General features: G+C 40.0%; 1 protein-coding gene across 8 annotated transcripts in view; it reads left to right on the forward strand.

Moving 5' to 3' along the window:
• Positions 1 to 20,827, forward strand: part of COL12A1 (collagen type XII alpha 1 chain) — a 151,074-nt gene that overhangs the window by 69,801 nt on the left and 60,446 nt on the right. For all 8 annotated transcript variants that reach the window (XM_048495759.1, XM_048495799.1, XM_048495767.1 and 5 more), the window contains 14 exons: positions 2,292 to 2,421; positions 3,494 to 3,639; positions 3,909 to 4,038; positions 4,699 to 4,838; positions 5,918 to 6,047; positions 8,964 to 9,103; positions 9,742 to 9,874; positions 9,985 to 10,014; positions 10,836 to 10,975; positions 12,006 to 12,135; positions 15,983 to 16,122; positions 17,226 to 17,355; positions 19,053 to 19,195; positions 20,391 to 20,520. In XM_048495759.1, coding sequence (XP_048351716.1) covers positions 2,292 to 2,421; positions 3,494 to 3,639; positions 3,909 to 4,038; positions 4,699 to 4,838; positions 5,918 to 6,047; positions 8,964 to 9,103; positions 9,742 to 9,874; positions 9,985 to 10,014; positions 10,836 to 10,975; positions 12,006 to 12,135; positions 15,983 to 16,122; positions 17,226 to 17,355; positions 19,053 to 19,195; positions 20,391 to 20,520 — 1,792 coding nt within the window. The remainder of the gene's footprint in view (positions 1 to 2,291; positions 2,422 to 3,493; positions 3,640 to 3,908; positions 4,039 to 4,698; positions 4,839 to 5,917; positions 6,048 to 8,963; positions 9,104 to 9,741; positions 9,875 to 9,984; positions 10,015 to 10,835; positions 10,976 to 12,005; positions 12,136 to 15,982; positions 16,123 to 17,225; positions 17,356 to 19,052; positions 19,196 to 20,390; positions 20,521 to 20,827) is intronic.

Below are 20,827 nucleotides of genomic sequence, written 5' to 3' on the forward strand. Positions count from 1 at the left end.
AAATTGCTTCCCTACCCTGCTCGAGGCTTAAGTTCAGGCATCAAGGCAGGAGCTGGACCTAATAATGTAGTATATATGTTCTAGCAAAAGCTGTGGGTGAATTGAGGCTTTAAACACAATTACAAGGAGGTGGAATTCCAGAACCCTCCCCTCTAGGAGCAGGTTGCCAGTGTTTATGCATCCTGCTCAGATCCAGAAGCCCAAAATGTGTTCTTTTTCACTCCTGAGGAGAATCTCCACCAGGCATCTTATAGCTCACACAGCTGTTTCCAAGCGTTCTGTTAACTTCTCTCTGTCAGCTGTCAGAATTCTGCACTTTTAGAATTCTGTTCAAACTCCCTTTCAATCATGGGGGTTATATGACTAGAACACTCTTTAGTTGTCCATCACAGGCCTCAATTAATTTCATTTTGTTTATTGCCTCCCACTTGGTGTCCCCAACAAAATTAAACAACTAAAAATGTTATCCCAGTGTGTTGAAGATAAAATTAACCAAGGTTTTTTTTGGGGTCATACTACCCTGAATGCACCTCATTTTGTCTCATTTTGGAAACTAAGCAGGCATGTGCCCAGTTAGCAACTGGATGAGAGACTAAGGCCCCTTCCGCACATGCAGAATAATACACTTTCAATCCACTTTCAATGCACTTTGCACCTGGATTTTACTGTGCAGAATAGTAAAATCCACTTGCAAACAATTGTGAAAGTGGATTGAAAGTGCATTATTCTTCATGTGCGGAAGGGGCCTCAGCCTTTCTTAATAATTGGAAATGATAGTCAATTTCATGTTTAAAATTTTACATTTTATAAATACAAATTACAGTAGGTTACAGCCACCATACAATACTCTTCCAAGTTTTGTCTAACCAAGACAAATCTTTTTTCTTTACATGTTAATAAACATTTAATTTTATCTACAAATGCCCCTTGTGTTGGTGTTGTTTTTACCTCCCAAACATTAACCAGCTTTGTTCTTGTGCCCAAAATAATGAATAATGCCGGCATCCAAAATTTCTTGGGAAGAGGTTCAACATGATTTAGCAAAAATAATTCTTGAGAAGGCATGACTGAGTGTTAAAAATGCTTTGTTAACATAATTGTCACCATATGGCAGTAGCTGCTTGTGTGTGTAGAGCTCTATCGCATGTGGATGTAATCTGTGTTTAATTTACTGTAATACCAAAAATTTCTAGGGATAGACTTGTGGATTTTTGCAAGTCTGGTAGGATGGGAATACTGTTGATACAGCATCAAATCAATGTTTTCAAACTGAAACCAACCAAAAAAGATAAGCCAATTGAAAAAAAAGAAACATAGTACTGGAGCTATGGAAGAAGACCAACGATCCCCCCACCTGCCTCCAGCATGTTTTACTATTTTACTTTTGGGGGAATTAACCCCCCCCTTGGATATTTTTTTTAAAAAGTTTTAAGATTTTTCTGTAGAGTCAGGGCAGTTTCCCAAGTTTGTAGAAAAATCTCTTGGGTGAGTGTGGCCTGATCTGTGGATTTAGATATCTAAAGATGGGGGCTCACTTAAAAAAAAAAAGCTATATAGATGTATTACTGTAACTGCGTTTAAACCAAGTTACAAGAATAAATGTTACTATTTTGTAATCATTGTTGAACAATCAGATTGACAATAAGATCCCTTGTCCAACTCATCTTTTCCTTTTGTAGTAGACCACTTTATTGGAAGTTTTTAAAAATAAAGATCTTATTTATAGCAGCACACAATGAACCTAGTAATTTCTCAGCAAATGTTTTAAAATATCCTGAAGTATAACCATCTAAACTTGGTACTTTATGCAGTTTAGTTTTTTTAAATAGCATCTTAAAGTTCAATAATTGTAATAGCTTTAATTTGTCTTCTGTTTTAAACCTCAGTTGATTAACTGTTTTAAAAAATGGTTCTATACGTATGATTCCCTGTAAAATTTTACAAATTCTTTTATGGTTTGAATCCCAAAAATTGCTAATGAGGCATCTTTCTTTCTCACATGAGATATGGTTCTTTTGGCTTTTTAAAAACTCTGGCCATCAAAAAATTTCAATTCTGGCCATCAAAATCGAAATATTTTTGCATTGTAAAAAGTAAATTTAAAAAAGTAGTATCTAAAACTTTCTGATTGTGTCTAGCCTCTTTTAAGCAGTTATAGCACGTTTAAAAACTCAATCTGTAATTATTTTTCCAATAATCTTGTTTTATTTTGATAATCAAGGCATAATAATAAATATTAGATAGGGTTCTATGAAACAATTTCTATTGTTTTTTTTTTCATTTTTATGCAGTTCTATGTAAACCGTATGGAAACTACTACAGTTCTTACTGACCTTACACCTGAAACAGAATATGTTGTGAATGTATTTTCTGTGGTAGAAGACCAAAGCAGTGAACCTCTAAAAGGCACTGAAACAACCTGTAAGTGACTATTGTGGTATTCTCAAGTCTTTAACAGTTCATAAGATTTACAAATAATCTGGAAGAGAAAGGGAAGCTCCAAACATAAAACATTCTATAGATATGGGATTTTCTCCTTTGTCATGGAAAACCAAATGCTATAAGCTTGGTCTTTCCAGTGTGCAACCCAAGAAGCTGTTCAAAACGTGACAGGAAGTCATATTGGGGTATTGTCAGTTAACCAGTAGATAGAGAAGCTTAAAAACCTACCAATTCAGCCCAATCTCCATTGGTGATCAGACAAGCTGTTTGCAAGCTCTTCATGACTATTCTCAGGAACAAGCTACTTGTAGCCATCAGAAGCCAACTGACATCTGGTGAGGGATCAGCTGGGAGTCAGCGTCTGATTTCTTGCTTCAGAAATTTTGCTGGGATGGAGGAGGAAGAGCAGAAGCCCACTGTTAACAGATCATCTTCTGATCTTCTAGTCTGGAAACTCTTCTGCTTCCCAGGCTTGCTGAGATGAAATCCCAATCAGCTGTGAGGCCATTTCTGACCAACAGGCAGCTGTTCAGCAGCCATTCCAGTTGCTTGATGTAATATCACTGATCATCTCACAGTCTGATTGTGAGTGTCAAACAGTCTAAGTTCAACAATCAAACAAGTTCTCTGAAAATTCACATCATCTCTACTTGGCGGTACTGAAATGGTGGTGATTTGTTGTCAGTCTAATGCACAGGTTTATCATTTGGGGACAGTGTTAGCATAAATTATAGTGGCATAGCTTTAAGTGTTCACTACAGTACTTTTTTACTGCAGTAATGTACCCAGCAATGTACCTGCCAGCTGTTTAACATTCCTTCTGGTTTAGCTGTTCCTGGCAAAGAGCCAGGAAGACCAACACATGTGGCTAGTTTTTGGCTTCATAAGTAACAACTTGGGCAGACAATAACAAAAAGCTCTCTCCCCCCCCCCCCCCCAAGATTATTTTCATTACCTACCTAAATAGGGCTGGGAATGAATTAAGAGGTTGGGGAGTGAAGCAGAAAGAAAAAGGTAAGAACTGAAGTGAATAATATTTGTGATTTTACAGTGGCAATTCCTTCAGTTAGAAACCTGAATGCTTATGACATCACTTCAACCACAATGCGAGTACGATGGGAACCTCTTGGCGGAGCTACTGGCTACTTGTTGTTATATGATGCTGTCAATGCTACAGTACCAACAACAGAAAAAGAGGTATGGAAAGTTGCTTTTAACACAAATAATTTAAAAGAGATAAAGAACACTTAAGTTCTTCATATGCCTAAGTAGTGAGTCAATATTTGGCACACAGTATGGAATGAAGCACATTGACTGGAAAGTTATATACACAATGGCATCTGTCAGGAAGTTGTAAATACATTCTGAAACATGGAGACTAACTTTTTATGTAACTACACAAGCATTTTGTTTTCCTTTCTGCTTATTTTCTCTAAGCTGCCTTGTTTATCTTTTCTTTTTTACAGATGCGTGTTGGAGCATCAGTGAATGATGTGCAGCTGGTTGACTTGATTCCCAACACTGAGTACACTTTAACAATTCATGGGACATTTGGTGATCTCACCAGTGACCCACTCACCACTCAAGAAGTAACATGTAAGAATCTTTTAATTAATGTTGTATGTTTCTTGTCACATGATTTAAACTATATGTGGCTTACTTGTTTACATAATAGTGCCCTTACTTAATTATTTAGATCCGGATTACTTGTCATTAAATTGACTAAAATATAAAACACTGAGATCGATGCTCATGTATTGCTTGACTCTCAGCCACCAAAAGTTAGTCTCATTCAAAGCTAATAGACTTGCTTCTGTAAATAAAAATTATTTTTAAAAAAGCTTTCACCTTGCAATTCTCCAAAGGCAGTAACTTATCTTATGGACATGGTCCAACTTCTCTCTGAAAAACAATTGAAGGGTATTTGAAGGAAGGATCACAGTTTGGTCATAGTTTATAGAGTTCCCCCTCACTATCTTTATACAGATTGCAAAATCTATTCAGCAACTGTCTGCATCAAAAAACTGTGCATCAACTCTCTTACAAGCTACTAATTAATTCCAGATAGTGTTTTCACACCTGGGGGCTGAAGTGGTTCCATATGTTTTTAATGTGATTCTTTTAAGAAAACGAATTTGATGAGAATCCTTCAGTAACCTGTAAAAAAACAATTGTTTTGGCAATGTATGTGCAGCCTCTTTAGACAGCTGCTTGAGGTGGCTTGGTACTCTAACTATTACTGTGTTCATTTCACAGTACCACTAAGTGGAGCAAAAAGCCTAAGGGCCAGAGACATTACTCACAGCAGCATGAGAGTCTACTGGGAAGCTGCTCCAGGGAAAGTTCGGAAATATATAGTGAGATACAAAGCTGGTGAAGATGATGATGTGAAAGAGGTAAGCAAATTTTAGCCAGTATGTAATAATGTTACTTTAGCAAGCTTCCTTGGAGTATTAAAACATGATCACTTACAGTAGACAATTGGGAGCCACATGCTGTGATCTGTAGATGTAAATTCCTCCTTTAAAAAGTTTTGTTCCTTTGGCTTCAATAATACTGAGTCAGTATATGTAGACCAATGGTTCTCAACCTTCCTAATGCCGTGACCCTTTAATACAGTTCCTCACATTGTGGTGACCCCCAACCACAAAATTGGTATATATAAAATATAAAAAGACCATTTGCTGATGGTCTTAGGCGACCCCTGTGGAAGGGTTGTTTGACCCCCAGGTTGAGAACCACTGAGATAGACTATTCCTTAGGCATCTCTATTTCTGAGCAATAATAAAGGAATATGACTATGTACATATTTCTGTAGCAAAGTAAGCAACCTTTAAAAATAAGGTATGTGGACAGAGAGGTACAAGATGGTGAAGTATGATGCCCCAAACCAATGTAACCAAGATCACAGGTCTCCTTTAATCTGCACTAGGTAACGTTTGCAGCTGTGATTTCAGTTGGGGAGGGGGGCACATGGAAGGGAAGAGAGGATTTAACCTTTCAAGCACATCTCAGTTTGCATAAGCAAAGCTGAGTCCCCCAGTTGTTATTAACAGTCTTAAAGGAACACAGACATGACTTTGAACAAGCTACCATCAGTGCAGCAAATTCAGTTTTGGTTAGCTCTTTCCACCCTGAGTCAGGGGCTCAAAACTAGAATCATTGGAATGCAACAGAAGTAAAAGAAGCCTACAAAAAGTCCAAATTAGTTGTTTGGAACTATGCTGAGCTTTGTATTTATAAAACTGAAAAGGGTCAATGAAAATGCATCTTCGTAACTGGCTTTGATACAGTTCATTTGCAAACAAGCAGATAATTACAGAGACTCCCTAATTCTCCATTGCTTTCTTTTTCAACAGCAGTAGCTTTTGTAAAGACTACCCTAAACTTCTTACTGCATGGGAAATTAAAATTTGAAAAGTGGTGCCGCAATAAAGAGGTTGTTTATAAACTGAACATCTTTGTTTATGTGTAGGTGGAAGTGGATGCCTCTCAGACCAGCACAGTTCTCTCCGATCTTTTCTCACGAACACTCTATCAAATAGAGCTTGTTGCTTCATATGATGAAGGGCTGTCTGCTCCGATAGCTACTGAAGCCACCACTTGTAAGTGAATCCTATTGTCCAGTGGATTTCCTTAGATTCTTAAAACAAATGGATATATTGAAATATGTAGCTTTGTAAACAGTAGTGGCATCTTAGGGTGACTTAATTTGTCAGATATAAATTTGAGTAGCTGCTTTGAGGACTTTGATGGAGAGGCTGGGGAATCAGGTTGGGATTTTTATCCTGTTTTTGCCAGTTTACTATTATCAGCTGCCTGACTTTATGACAAGAACATGACCAACACAGGAACTTTTGGTTGCACTGCTAGTAAACACCCAGACAGGAGGTATCAGACCAGCACTAAAAGTTATATCTGAAAGTTGAAATAGTAACACACACATTCACTTCCCCAGTAACCACAACCAAACATCAGCCAGCATGTTTCTAACAACTATTTAAGTAGTAACTACAAGGAACCCACCAGTGAGGTTAGTGACTCAGAACTGCTAAAAATAAATTCCATCAAGTGCACTGGTAGGAACAGCACTATATAAATGTTAAAACAGCATTTCTGACAGCAGATCCTTTCAGGCGCACGGTGAGGTATGGCATAATGCTTTACAATGACCAAGCAGTATCTGTAACACAGCTTCTCTCAGTTATACAGCTGCAGACTGGTGATCTTGCAGGGGCAGACCAATTCCAGTTCAGGCCCACACACTGTCAGGGATGACCTCTGGCCAATCTCATTTCACTTTGTCATGTAACACATTTATACATGTAAATAAGCTATCTCAGATATAACAACATAGAGCCATCTCATCACAAATAAGGCACCAAACACAGTGCTTTTCAGTGGTGCTAATTCACATATTTGACTGACAACAAGAGACTGTATCCAAGAGCTCAATCCAAAGGTGGGAGAAGCTAGAGTGGGGTTGCATGTAACATATCAGAACATCTTAGGGTTCCTTTTCACATACTCAAAACTCTTGTAGCAACTCAAGCCACCACTTGTAAGTCGATCATATTTTCCAGTAGATTTCCTTAGATTCTTAAAACAAATGTATACATTGAAATGTGTAGCTTTTATTTCAAGATGGCAAAGCAACATGTGTTCAGCATACAGTCTCGTTTTGGGGTGAAGTGCTATAGAATGCTATGGCTTTATGAAGAAGTCCTGGCGGCCAAATTTTCTTCTCAGTGATTGTGGTTGAAATATGATCCAACTATTTCTCTTTATCAGGAGCAGTTCCTATTTTGATATAAGTGGGAAATATAGAGTATGGCCACGTCACTCTACTGGCGATCCTTTCTGTTTCAAAGTATAGTCCTGAGAAAATTTTTCATTGGAAGCTAAATTGACAATAAAAGCCCTCCCCCACTTACTACTCAAAGCAAAGGTTTTCACTGCAAAATAGCTGCACTAGAAGCCTTAGAAGCAAATGTCTTACTTAGTGACACTAAAATCCACTAAAAGCATTGAGGCTAGAGTTGAGTTTGAACAAACTGGAGACACAAGCTGCTTAGAACTTCTCAGCATAGCCATTCTCCAGGAGAAGACAAAAGAAGCCCATCTCATAATCCTTCCCATATAAAATATTGCAAGCTACCTTTTTTTAAAAAAAAAAAACCCCACTATAGTCTGTATAGGTAGGAGTTGATCTACACTAATTGCAAAGGGGCTGAAGCAGTGTTTATCTTATGTGCACATGAACCAGTTATGTTAGCAAAATGCAAAGTGATGCACATAGGGGCAAAAAATCCAAACTTCACATACACGCTACAGGGGTCAGTGCTATCAGTCACAGACCAGGAAAGGGATTTGGGCGTCTTAGTTGATAGTTCCATGGGAATGTCAACTCAATGTATGGCAGCTGTGAAAAAGGCAAACTCTGTGCTGGGGATAATCAGGAAAGGAATTGATAATAAAACTGCAAAGATTGTCATGCCCTTATATAAAGCCGTGGTGCGACCACACTTGGAGTACTGTGTTCAGTTCTGGTCACCACATCTCAAAAAGGATATTGAGGAGATAGAAAAAGTGCAGAGAAGGGCAACGAGGATGATTGAGGGACTGGAGCACCTTCCTTATGAGGAAAGGCTGCAGCGTTTGGGACTCTTTAGTTTGGAGAGGAGACGTCTGAGGGGGGGGATATGATTGAAGTCTATAAAATTATGCATGGGGTAGAAAATGTTGACAGAGAGAAATTTTTCTCTCTTTCTCACAATACTAGAACCAGGGGGCATTCATTGAAAATGCTGGGGGGAAGAATTAGAACTAATAAAAGGAAACACTTCTTCACGCAATGTGTGATTGGTGTTTGGAATATGCTGCCACAGGAGGTGGTGATGGCCACTAACCTGGATAGCTTTAAAAGGGGCTTGGACAGATTTATGGAGGAGAAGTCAATTTATGGCTACCAATCTTGATCCTCTTTGATCTGAGATTGCAAATGCCTTAACAGTCCAGGTGCTCGGGAGCAACAGCCGCAGAAGGCCATTGCTTTCACATCCTACATGTGAACTCCCAAAGGCACCTGGTGGGCCACTGCGAGTAGCAGAGAGCTGGACTAGATGGACTCTGGTCTGATCCAGCTGGCTTGTTCTTATGTTCTTATGTTCTTATGTTCTTATGTTCTTATGTTCTCAGTCTAGGATTAAAGAAGTATCCCAAATAAACCTTGGTGATTTTTTAACCAGAGGACTATTGGAAGGAAAATGGATGTGTGAAGTAAATATCCACTTGCAAACAATTGTGAAAGTGGATTGAAAGTGAATTATTCTGCATGTACAGAAAGGGCCTTTCACGCATAGGTTGTTCTTCATACACTGTCCATGCAGTTATGTCTTAATCCACAATGATTTATCATGACTTAGCAGATCCTGTCTGGCTATAATATTGTGACTGTGATTTCTTGTGTACAGATGTTTTTCTCTTAAAAGGTATTTTGTCTTTTCTTTTCTCCCTGGTAGTGTCTGTACCAGCCCCAGTCAACCTGAGACTTGATCAAATAACCAAGACTAGTTTCAGAGGCACTTGGGATCATGGCGCACCCGATGTAGCTCTTTATAGAGTAACATGGGGACTATATGGCAAAAAAGAAAAACTGGAGGTAAGAATAAATTTTCAAAAATCATTTCAGGTATCTGCTTGGTATATTAGACCGGTTTCTCCAAAAAGTTTAATATCTATACTTGAGCATAGGTTTTTTTTTCCTGGATTAAAACCGGCATCAGTTGTACTGAAGAAGAGATAGCAAGATTATCATTCAGTTCTCGAGGAGATATCCTTCTCATGAAAGAGGGACAGCTCAGTTAACATTGTCTTCTGGTATCTACCTTCCATTTGTTCTGTCACTGAGAAGTGTGCATTCTTGGCTGCAGCTATATTGCTAGACTCTTCCACAAAGTGGGGACCTTGTAAATGAATTCCAAATTCTCTGTACTCCCTCCCTCAGGATGACATCACTGGCAGAAAGAGGCATGACTCAGTGCGGCCTGGAATTGTCCTGCTTTGTGGGACATAAAAGTAGTGCAAGCATCCAAAACAGAACATTAATCTTTCAAAATAAGCTTCTCACAGCATGGACCGGTTCTGTTGAACACTGGGAATCACTGCATTTATATTTATTAGTAGTCAGTTTGAACATGTAAAATCTTATCAGCTCTGTTCTGTCCTGCTAGAATGCTGTTAATTGTAAAGCAGATGATCTCAGAGACTACCTTTATCCTTTCCCCCCTCTTATCTTAGACAATTCTAAATGGTGATGAAAATACTATGATTTTTGAAAACCTGACCCCAGACACACTGTATGACGTTGCAGTTACTGCTATCTATCCTGATGAATCAGAAAGTGATGATCTGATTGGCAGTGAACGCACATGTAAGTAATAAGTTCTGAATTCTGTTAAAGTGGGCGTTATAATTTGTGGAAGCAGTATACAAATGAAAGAAGTGCCCTTCTTAATATTCTTGTTTTGTTCTTTTTTATAGTACCTGCTGTGCGTGTAACACCGTCACCAGGTAAACACCTGAATTCATACTTATCATTTTATATCTCAGACTTCATGACAGAAAATATAAGGAAGACCAGTCTCAGGCTGGGATCCAGAAAGCCCACACTTATGCATGAAAGGCTTCTGTCTGTACAGGAGCCTGATTAATTCTCCTTACAATGGTAGACCCTTATTAACGTGACGAACCTTCCTCGCACACGCACTCTGTGTAGCATTTTCCATTCAAGCTCAGAGATGCCAATGGTATGGCTGTAGTGTGTAATGAGAGTGCCAAAATAAACTAAAATTTGCTAACTGTACAACAGAGTGTACAATAGACTGTACAACTGTGCGACAGAGTGGAGTGGAATCCTCTGGGGTAGGAATTATCATGGTACAAGATGATGCAGCTAGATGTGAAAACCACACACTCTTACATGTACATGAAATGCTTTTTGTTTATCTGTTCAGGGGAACATTAGATCCTAGCCCCCCTCTTTAAAGAAATTAGCTAACCAACTAGCCAGTTTGGGAGGAAGGGTTGGTATTTGGTGTGGTTTGATTCACCTTTGCCCATGTTTATCATTGTACAAACATTGAATAGTCTTCTGGTTTTCATTATAAATATTGTTCTGATTCTGATACAGTTATTCGGTAAAGTATTTTATGTTTCTAGGCACCAGCTACCTACGTTTATGGATATTTTAAGTAGCATGTCATTTATTTTTTAAAATATCATTAAAAGATCTAATATACATTTCACATCCTGATATGCAATGACTCAACTATATTTTGACTGTCATAATTCTCTGCCTAATACAATTCTTTGCTTAAATAATTTCATATCAGCACCAAGTGGCCCACGGAACCTTCAGGTGTACAATGCAACGTCCAGTAGCTTAACGGTCAAATGGGATCCTGCCAGTGGACGAGTGCAGCGGTACAAAATCACTTATCGACCTACAGCTGGGGATGGGGCTGAACAATCGGTAATTATTATAACCAATTATAACTATTATTCAAGGTGAAATATATTCTTTCAAACAATTGCCTGTAGTTTTTATGTATGAATTTGTCAGATCAATCTGTCAGATCACTGCAAGTGTTACCATTATGTGGCTATTGCATAGTTAAAGGAAATGGCTTCCTTTATCAACAGGATTCAGAAGATGACTTGTAATATCTAGCAAGTATACATTTGTGAAAGCGTAATTCAAGGATAAATATATTAGCTGAAGACTTGTTTTTCTGTGAAGGAAAAAGCAAGTAAACTGTAATTGTTGTATACAGTTAATTTTGGTGGATGAACAAAGGCCCTGCAAGTCATGTCTATTTAGTTAGGAATACTCCAGGATTTTGCAGTTCCACCAATTCTCCTAAATCTTTGCATCAGTTTTTCTCCTTTCTTATGTGAACTGAATCATCTTGCCTTAGTTTTATGCCATTTTTCCCCTCACTACTTTTTCTTGTTAAAATGTTTGCAATTTTGCATGCTATTTTTGTATCAGTTGCATCAAAGTGTTATACTGATGACATGTAATGATGTTAAAATACCAAAAAAGTGGTATAGTATAAACAAGTGAATTGGAAATAGCAGCAGCTTAAAATGGTTAGAAATAGAATGCTCAACAATACATGAAACCAAAGTTAAATGGAACAGGGCAAATTTATATATCTTCACTCTTATGTGGCACTTTGGACATGTCCTTACCATAGTAAAATTTAACACAGATTTTCTTGGGAAAGCAAGATGCAGGTTGGGTACTCAGCACTCGATGTCTTTTAACTTGAGAAAAAAATTTGGCGGATTAATTGTGCCTTTAAATCTCTGATTGTATGCTTCGTTGAATTTAATTGTCTATTTTTTTTCAAATCGGAACAAGCAAAAGGGAAAGGAAATTGGAGGAAGACAGAATGTATGAATATAGCATTAAGTGCAAAATATATATCCATTTTTATAGCATCTGTGGAATTTCACTCCTGTGCCCTCACATTTCCCTTTCATCCTGTTTATTCTAGACCACAGTAGGAGGGAGACAGAATAGTGTTGTACTCCAGAAACTGCGAGCAGATACGCCTTACTCTGTTACAGTTTCATCCGTATATGCGAATGGTGAAGGAGGACAGATGACAGGCAGGGGCAAAACCAGTAAGTAATACAATTCTGTTTTTCTCATTTGCAAGAAGTTATGAAATAGTTCTGTTAAATCACTTGATAAATCAGCAGGTTTTGGGTTTCAGTTGCTGGAGTCAATTTATTTACTGTTGAATTTATTCCCTTAAGAAGTTTTTTTCCTCTTTCTTCCTTCCCCAATTATTTTTATAAAAATGTGTAAACCTCTGCTGGAAAGTAAAAAGAAATCATTTTAGATGAATAATTGTTTGCTAATAGGTTTATCTTGCCATACCTTTCACATCTCAATATGGCTTCTTCTGCACATGCAGAATAATGCACTTTCAATCCACTTTCAGTGCATTTTGCAGCTGGATTTTACTGTGCGGAATAGCAAAATTTACTTTCAAACAATTGTGGAAGTGGATTGAAAGTAGGCTGGCTCTTCATCACAGCATTTTATCTGGCCTTTTATGAACCTTTGCAATTTCCTCTCCTGCCCTTTTAAATTATTTCAAAGTTGTGCTTTGCTACTTCCTATAGATTTGAAATGCACCTCTGCCATCTGTGACATAAAAGGGTAAACAGACTATTGTCCTACCAATAAAGTTACCGTTACAATATCCCAATGGAATATTTGTAATACTGATTCTGGATTGCAGTGACAATACTACAGTATTACAAATACATTCCTATCAGACATGAACATGGCAAGTTCTCCCCTTTGCGGGCGGATGGGAAGAGCTTGCTCCTGGGTTCCAAAAATCACACAAATACCACTTGTGGAATAAAATTGGGCCGCAGCCCGTTTTATTATAATGAGAAGCTAGGGCGAGCAGACGGGATCACATCGGAGCCTTGGCCAGCACCCTTGCTGGCCCCCTAAAACCGTCCCCAATCTCTATTGGGGCATGGGACAAGGAGCTAGCAGGTGCCACCTGCCAGCGGGAAGCCCTATTTGTAGCCAATTCCACCCCCCCGCTGGGATAGCGGTCTCGACAGAGAAGTTCCCCCACGGCTTGCTTATGAGACCCACTCCACCCCAAGCCTTCTTAGGAAATTTCCAACGCTGGTGAAAAATCCAGCCTCCCGGCTAGATTCTTTTCTCCCTGTTCGAATGCATCCCCCCCTGCCCTAACCCGCCAGGCTACAACAATAAAATACATTAACAAAACTGAAACACAAACAGACATCAACTGTGCAAATTGAACCATTCACACAGTAGGGCGGGGAGGGTGGGTGTTGCTGTTGCCTCGGCCGTTGGAAGAGACCGAGGCAAGCCCACACGCCACCTTATAAGGCGAGCATGCCCCTTTCCCCCCGCATGTGACCGTATTTCAACTCATGCTCGCAAAAACAGGCTAGCATCCGAGCACCGTGTCAATCCTTCGACCAATGGGCTACCCCTTGAGCCTCCCCACCTCCGCAATGGTGACCCCCAGTGAGTCTGGGGCCGCTATTTCTCACCACAGAAGGTTGGGACCCTTGGGGATAGCCGAGGACAGAAGTCCCCAGCGTGGTGCCTGTAGGTGCTATGGCAGTTGCTGACATCTTTTATGGTGCACACCAAGTGTTTTAAAGACGTTGGTGGGGCCAAGAAGGTCTTTTGCCCAGCAAGCTTCTGATTGACTGTTGGAGATTTGGTTGCTTTGGCAGCAGCTGCCTCCACAGCACAAGGGTATTGTGTTACTGAAGTTAAGCTGTGGAATCATTTTGTAGCAGGCTCTGCCTCCTGCCATTTTGTGGCTGTGTCCACCATGCCATGTCAATTGCAAATGTTCCCACATGTTCAGAAAGGTTGGGGACCCTTGCCTAGGATGTAAACTGAGGGTTGCGTTGGTTTGAGATTCACAGTAATTTCCCTTGCTGATCTTGAATATGTTCTTCCCTGGATAAAGCGGTGGCTTGCACTTATGTGTGCACTTGCTATTCCTACACTTTTCAAATGATTTAACTGTCCTTCAGGAGCAATATGTCAGGAAGTCCAGAGTACTGCAGCAGGACTGGGTTAAGTTCCTTTCCATGAACTCACTCTGTTGGCAGTTATTTCAATTGTTTGGCAAGGCCCTCGTCATTTTGAAGCCTAGTACTTTTGGATTCTCTTCACCCTATTATTTAAACCTTTTATACAAAGTTCTAATATCTGAGATTACCATCTTAATCTCCTGGGTTTAAGGAAGTTTCCAAATGTTATGGAGCTGTTGTATGTCCAAGGGCTTCCCCATTCACTCCAGTAGAAGGAGAAGTTCAGTAATGCTGAAACATTTGTAGATAGAAGTTTTGTGTGAATAGCAGAGAATTTCCAGACCACTTTTGATTAGGGCCAAAAGTGTGCATTCAGCACACGATTAAGCACAAAACATTTGGATAATAAATGGACAGGATATAAGACTGTTTAATTATTCATCAGATTAAAGTTCACAGATATTAAAGTTTGAATCTGTGATTCTTAACCTGGTCTGTGCAGAATAAAGGTTAAAACCCAACAATCTAGAGCATTCATTATTTTCTCTCAGTTTTTTCTTCAAAAACTGTGATGTTTATATCACAGTTATTTTCTGAAACCCCAAAATCATTGTTTTATATGATTTTAATTATGATTTATAGTTTTGTATGATGCATAATTTATATGATTTATAGTTCAGAGGATCACTTTGAACTATATCTGGAACTCCTGACATTATTGACTATCATTACAGAGTTGAGTATTATTAAGGTCTATTACCCTAGGATGATAGCCACTTTTTTCTTAACCATGGAAAATAGATGTATCACTGATATGCTCCTATAAAAATATACGTTATTGAAAGGAGTTTTATGTGAGAACATCTTTAAAATTTTTTCCAGAGTCTCTTTTCTACTTCCTGCCTTTTTTTCTTCTCTCTCAGACTACCCTTCTTAAGTTGCCTTTTTGAAAAATCATTGTGTTCAACTAGCTAAGCAGAGCAATGGGAAATACACTAAGTAAATTCTTAAGAGAAATAAAAGCAGAATAATAGCAATCTCAGGCATTTATTGAATATACATTGTTGAAAGCAGGGACAAAATTTCATTTTCCATCCTGCATTTTTCCAATTATATAATTATAAGAAGCTGGTTTACTCAGAAATAATATCCATGTTATCCAATGGGCTTTACTGTCAATATTAGTCTTGCAGCACTAATCTCATAACAGATCAGTACGGTAGGTTAGCCTGACTCATCCAAGACCATCATGTGAACTTCACTTAGGCCAGTGGTTCTCAACCTGGGAGTCACGACCCCTTTGGGGGTCAAATGACCCTTTCACAGGGGTCGCCTAAGACCATCGGAAAACGGCCTTTTTATATTTTATATATTCCAATTTTATGATTGGGGGTCACCCCAACATGAGGAACTGTATTAGAGGGTTTGTCATTAGGAAGGTTGAGAACCACTGACTTAGGTTTTCATGATGACACCCAGTTGTGATCACTACACCATTTTGGTTCTCAGTATGGATATTGTTATACAATTTTTGCAGTCTGAATTTCTTTTAGAGTAAAGAGCATTGGAAGTTTAGGTTTATCTTTGCAATGATCAGTTTATTTACAAATGTGCCATTAAAGTCGATACTGCAGAGGTACAAAAAGAAGCACAAAGGCCATGTCATATTGACAGCAGCATCAGTACGATTCCCTGTGCTCTCCTTGCCCTTTCCCCAGACCTCTCTTTATGCTTGAACTGGGAAAAGTAGCTCCGTTTACTGCCATCCTGCATGTTCATTTAAATCAAAGCATAATTCCAGGAGCGTCTTTGACCATAGAACAGTCCAGCTATCCATCAGTGTCTCCCATCTTTGCCTATTTGCAGGCTTACAAGAATATGATTCCCCCAGCCTGATGGTGCATTTAATGTGTTTCAGAACCTCTCAGCACAGTAAAGAACCTCCGAGTCTATGATCCAACCACCAGCACACTGAATGTTCGATGGGATCATGCAGAAGGGAATCCTCGTCAGTACAAGTTGTTCTACGTACCTACAACAGGAGGTGCAGAGATGCTGGTAATGCTTTTTGAACTGTAATGTGATTCATACATGTTGAAAACCAACTCCTGTTTTTATGATAGCTGATATAAGATGGACTTTTATACCCATAAGAAGTTCATGGTGTTTTGGGTGCTTGGGTCACAAGTAAGGTTGAAAAGTTGAAAAGTTACTTTCTAATGTAGAAAACTGGTGTCTCGGGGAGAAGGCTAAGGTTGTTGATATTCTGGTTTTCCCATTCTAGAGAGGTGTTTTTATATATACACTAGCGGGCCCGGCCACTCGTTGCTGTGGCTAAGTCTGGTGAAGTGGAAAAGAAAGAAAAGGGGAAGCGAACGGTTCGAACATGTGTCATTGCACAATGCTTGCAAGGGAGGGGAGGGGCAAGGGGCCCCTCGCTCCCCTCCCTCTCTCCCATTCCCTTGCATGGCAACCCGCCCCGTCCCTCCCTAATGTTTCCCTTCCTCTGCTAGGGTGGGTGGGCCATGTCCAGGTGGCTGAGTCTGTCCCTTTCACTCCCTTCCCTTGCAAGTGAATTACCTAGCTGAAAACACGCTGGGAGGCATGAGCTACTTTGTGTTCAAATTTCAGAGCGTTTGGTCCAGCAAACCCCCAGATCCTCCGTCACCTTCCCCTTTCTCTGCTAGGGTGGGTGGGCCATGTCCAGATAGTGGGCCCCATCCGTTTCACTCCAGATGGCAGCGGTTTTAAAGGAAGGCATGGTTGTTTCCCTTGTATCAGAGGTTGTTGCTTTGACGGCCAGAAGATGGCGTTGTTGCGGAACAGAACTGTGTTTCCAGCTGTCACAGGTGTGGCATGTACACAATAACGGGCACAATTGTGACATGTACACAACAGAAGTTGTGGAAACAGTATGGAAACCTGGCCGCACGCGAATGCGACATTGTGTGAAAATTTCAAAGCAATCGGTCCAGTAGTTTGGGAGATTACCTGTCAGCAGAAAAATGCACTGATAGATTTTTATATACATAGATTCTTCACATGCTGTAATAATAACGTGCTAAGATAACTGCATATGTGCTTTTCAAAATTATGCTAGTGTCAATAAGTATTATTACATTTTCATCTTTGTACATCTTTTTTTTTTAAATACCCAACAGGCAACAGTCCCAGGGAACACAAATTATGCAGTCATTAGAAATCTGCAGCCTGACACACAATACAAAGTGACTGTTGTTCCCGATTACCGGGAAGGTGAGGGAGGACGTATGTCTGATACTGGAAAAACATGTAAGTAAATTTAAAGTATTTCTTTTCTTAAATATTATATATTTAGTACTTAAATATTGGAGCTGTTGTCCACACTTCAGAAAAGAAACTATCAGTGCAATTCCACACCACAATGGCTGGGCTTCTGTCTAATCATGGAGGTGCTAGTCTGCTCCCTAAAGTATTGTGGCAGAGACTGGAGAGCTGGCAAAAGACCAAGACGCAGGACCACACAGGCCACAACTAAGTCAGTATTTCTGGCAACCACACTCTTACATCCTATAGAACTCTCAAAGTGTGGTAGCAGGGTTGTGATGGGCAAGACAGTCATGGGCGGGCAGGATGGGGGACCAGCTAAGGAAAGGGCTGGGCCATGGGTTACTGAGCCTTGTCTGGCACACTCCAGAGCGGCAGCTGAAAGCTGAAAGCCTCTCATGCCCAGTATACTGCATTCTGATTGGCTGTTGTTTGAGTGGCAGCTGCAAGCTGAAATCCTCTTATGCCTGGTGTCCTGCATTCTGGTTGGCTGTTGTTTTTGACTGGCAGCCAGCTTCAAGCGTATCTCACAATACCAGTATTTCTAGCCGAGTGATCAGCCACTTTAGTGTAAGGGTTTGGTACCCCAGTCAATAACAAGACTCGAGAATGGCTTCAGGAGCTTTATTAGAACTGTGTCTGACCCCTATGGCCAAGCAGCTGAGACTGAAGCCCCAGCTCCATGGCCCCAGTATAAACCTTACAGTTACAGTCAGTTAACCCCCACAGAGGTGGGATCCAACCAGTTCTCACCACTTCTCTAGAAGTGGTTACTACTTTTTTCTGAGTGCCAAGAAGGGGTTACTAAAGCAACCTCCCTGCCCAATAGGGACTGGAGGTGTGTGTGTGAGATGGCGCCACTGTTTGAATCCCACCACCACAGGAACCTGTTATTAAAATTTTTGGATCCCACCACTGAACCCCCACCTTTGCATTCCCCCCATATCAGCATGAGAAACGACAGTTGAAGACAGTTGCAGTAGATACATTGTTTTGGGAATGGCTTGACTTCTCCCTGGGAAAGGGCGATTAGGGAGAGTCGGTGGACTCCATTCACTACATTACTACAGTAACAATTCTAATACAAGTCCAGCTGCAGCCAGACATGCCCGGGCATGTCTTGTGCGTTTTGGCAGGCCCAGAATGGCGGGGCCTGACACTTAGTTAAGGCCAATATTCAGGGGATTTTGGGACTCAGCATTAGTACTGGCTGAAATACTGTGTCAGCCACATTTTGTAAGCATGTAGAAAGTACAGTAATGAGCATGCTCAGCATCCCACATTCTGATTGGCTGTTGTTTTTGAGTGGCAGCTTGAATGAATGTCAGGCAGGGAGATTAGGCAGCTGGGCAGGAAAAATAAACCGGCTCTGCTCCTGATTGGTTTTGGCATGGTAGCAGGCACTAGCAGGCTCACCCCGGCATTTTTAAAATGAACTTCCAATTTGGCGATTTTTGAAAAACCTGAAATAAGGGAAATATTGCAGGAAAGCTCTGATTTAGGGCCGGAGCCATGCAGAAATCATGCACAAACCAGGATGTTTCACCTCCCCATCCTGGGATATTGGGTCCATCCAGTGTTTCTCTTTGAACTGCCATGTTATAACCACTTTCTGCTGCTATAATCATACTACTAAGTAATCGTTCTTTGTACAAACCCATCTTATGTTATTCTTGATTTAGTGGTAAGAGGAACACCAAGAGGCATCCAAGTTTACAACCCAACAACCAACAGCCTTAGCGTCCAGTGGGAACCTGCACCAGGGGCAGTACAACAATACAGAGTTGTGTATGCTCCCTTAGTTGGCACAAGGCCATCAGAATCTGTAAGTAATTCAACCTTCTGGGCTTTTTCTTATATGAACTCTGAGGGATAGTCTTGCCTATAATGATTTTTGGCTGGTGAAAATAAAATGTCCTCTTCCATCTAACTGTTCTGAATGTTATTATGTATTTGTTCCACATATTTTAATTTAGTAATAAATATCAGTGAAACAAAATTAGAGCAGACTATTGATAAATACAAAGTCTGGTTTAGTTGTTAGAAAATACTGATTCTCTAATACTTGATTTGGTGTGCACTGCTCAACAAACTTTCCCTCTCCCACTCAGCAAATGTTACTAAAAATCTTTCTCAGAGGAGTACTTAGCAGCATATCTAGTGGAAATAAAATGTCTGATACAAGCTTGCTGTTAAGAACATATTTTCACACTTGTCTATTGCAAATGTCCTGTGTGATTTTAATATCAAAATATAAAAATGTATCAAATCTTAAAATTTAGCACATGCCTTTCTGTAATTAAAAGATTCAGTACTCAACAACAAATGACACCTTTGATCTTTGTAGCAGCCACAAACAGGTTGGTGTCAAATTCAGCTTTGATTAATGTAAGCAACTTGCCATGTGGATTGGTCCTACGTATAAAGATCCTCTAAACTAGTGACAGCAGCAGTCAAGGGCATACAATACAGGTGTAGAAATTTTGCAAGTATTAGGGATGAGCTATACGAGGAACCATTTAGAAAAATTACAAGTGGGGATCTGCAAGTCTGACCCCATTCCCCTTATCTTTGTTTCGTACCCTTTCCACCCACTTTTCTGCTCTCACTTGTTCTCCATTCTGCCACCCCTTCTCTTGCTCTGTCCCCCATGCCTGACACTCTCTCTGCCCCCGTCCCTTTTCTCTGTCTTTCCATCTCTTACACCACCTACCTCATCACTCTCTCCCTCTTTCTGCTTCCCTACCCAATCACTCTCTTTTTCTATCCCCCTAACTCATCATTGTCTGCCTCTGTGTAGCAACCCTGGTATTCCTTGGTAATCTCCTGTCGAAATACTGATCTGAGCTGATCCTGCTTAGCTTCTAAGATATCACAAAATCAGGGTTGCCTGGGCTATCCAGGTGAGGGCAGCTACACAAGAGTTTTTCTGAAGATCTAGAGTACTTTTCTTTTCACACTAAACCACATTTTGTTTTCTTTCAATTGTCAGTTTAAATTTAGGATTATTGTCTTCCTAGGTTGTGGTACCTGGCAACACCCGCAATGTTTTACTAGAGCGTCTTATTCCTGATACTCCTTATTCTGTAAATGTTGTTGCTCTGTATGCTGATGGAGAAGGAAATCCAAGTGCTGGACAAGGAAAGACATGTAAGCAAAAAATGCTGTTTCTTTTAAATGTTTCTAACTTATAATTGATAGGTGATAGATATTGTGAATACTTCTGTATCACAGTTTTGCTAATACTGCCCAGTCCACATTTTTCAGCATTAGATCTGGCTGCTGCATCAGGCCAAAATATGAAGAAGGGAACAAAATTTAATCTTTTAGATGGAGTATATACATTATGTGTGTGTATATAAAGACTTGGATTCAACCAAGGGTTGGATTTCCCTCTTTGTTCCTCTTCTTTGACTCTCTAAAGTGATCACCTTCTTCTGTTCAGTGTAGGGGCACT

This window comes from Sphaerodactylus townsendi, linkage group LG01 (genome assembly GCF_021028975.2).
Source record: "Sphaerodactylus townsendi isolate TG3544 linkage group LG01, MPM_Stown_v2.3, whole genome shotgun sequence".
Classification (NCBI taxonomy): Eukaryota; Metazoa; Chordata; class Lepidosauria; order Squamata; family Sphaerodactylidae; genus Sphaerodactylus; species Sphaerodactylus townsendi.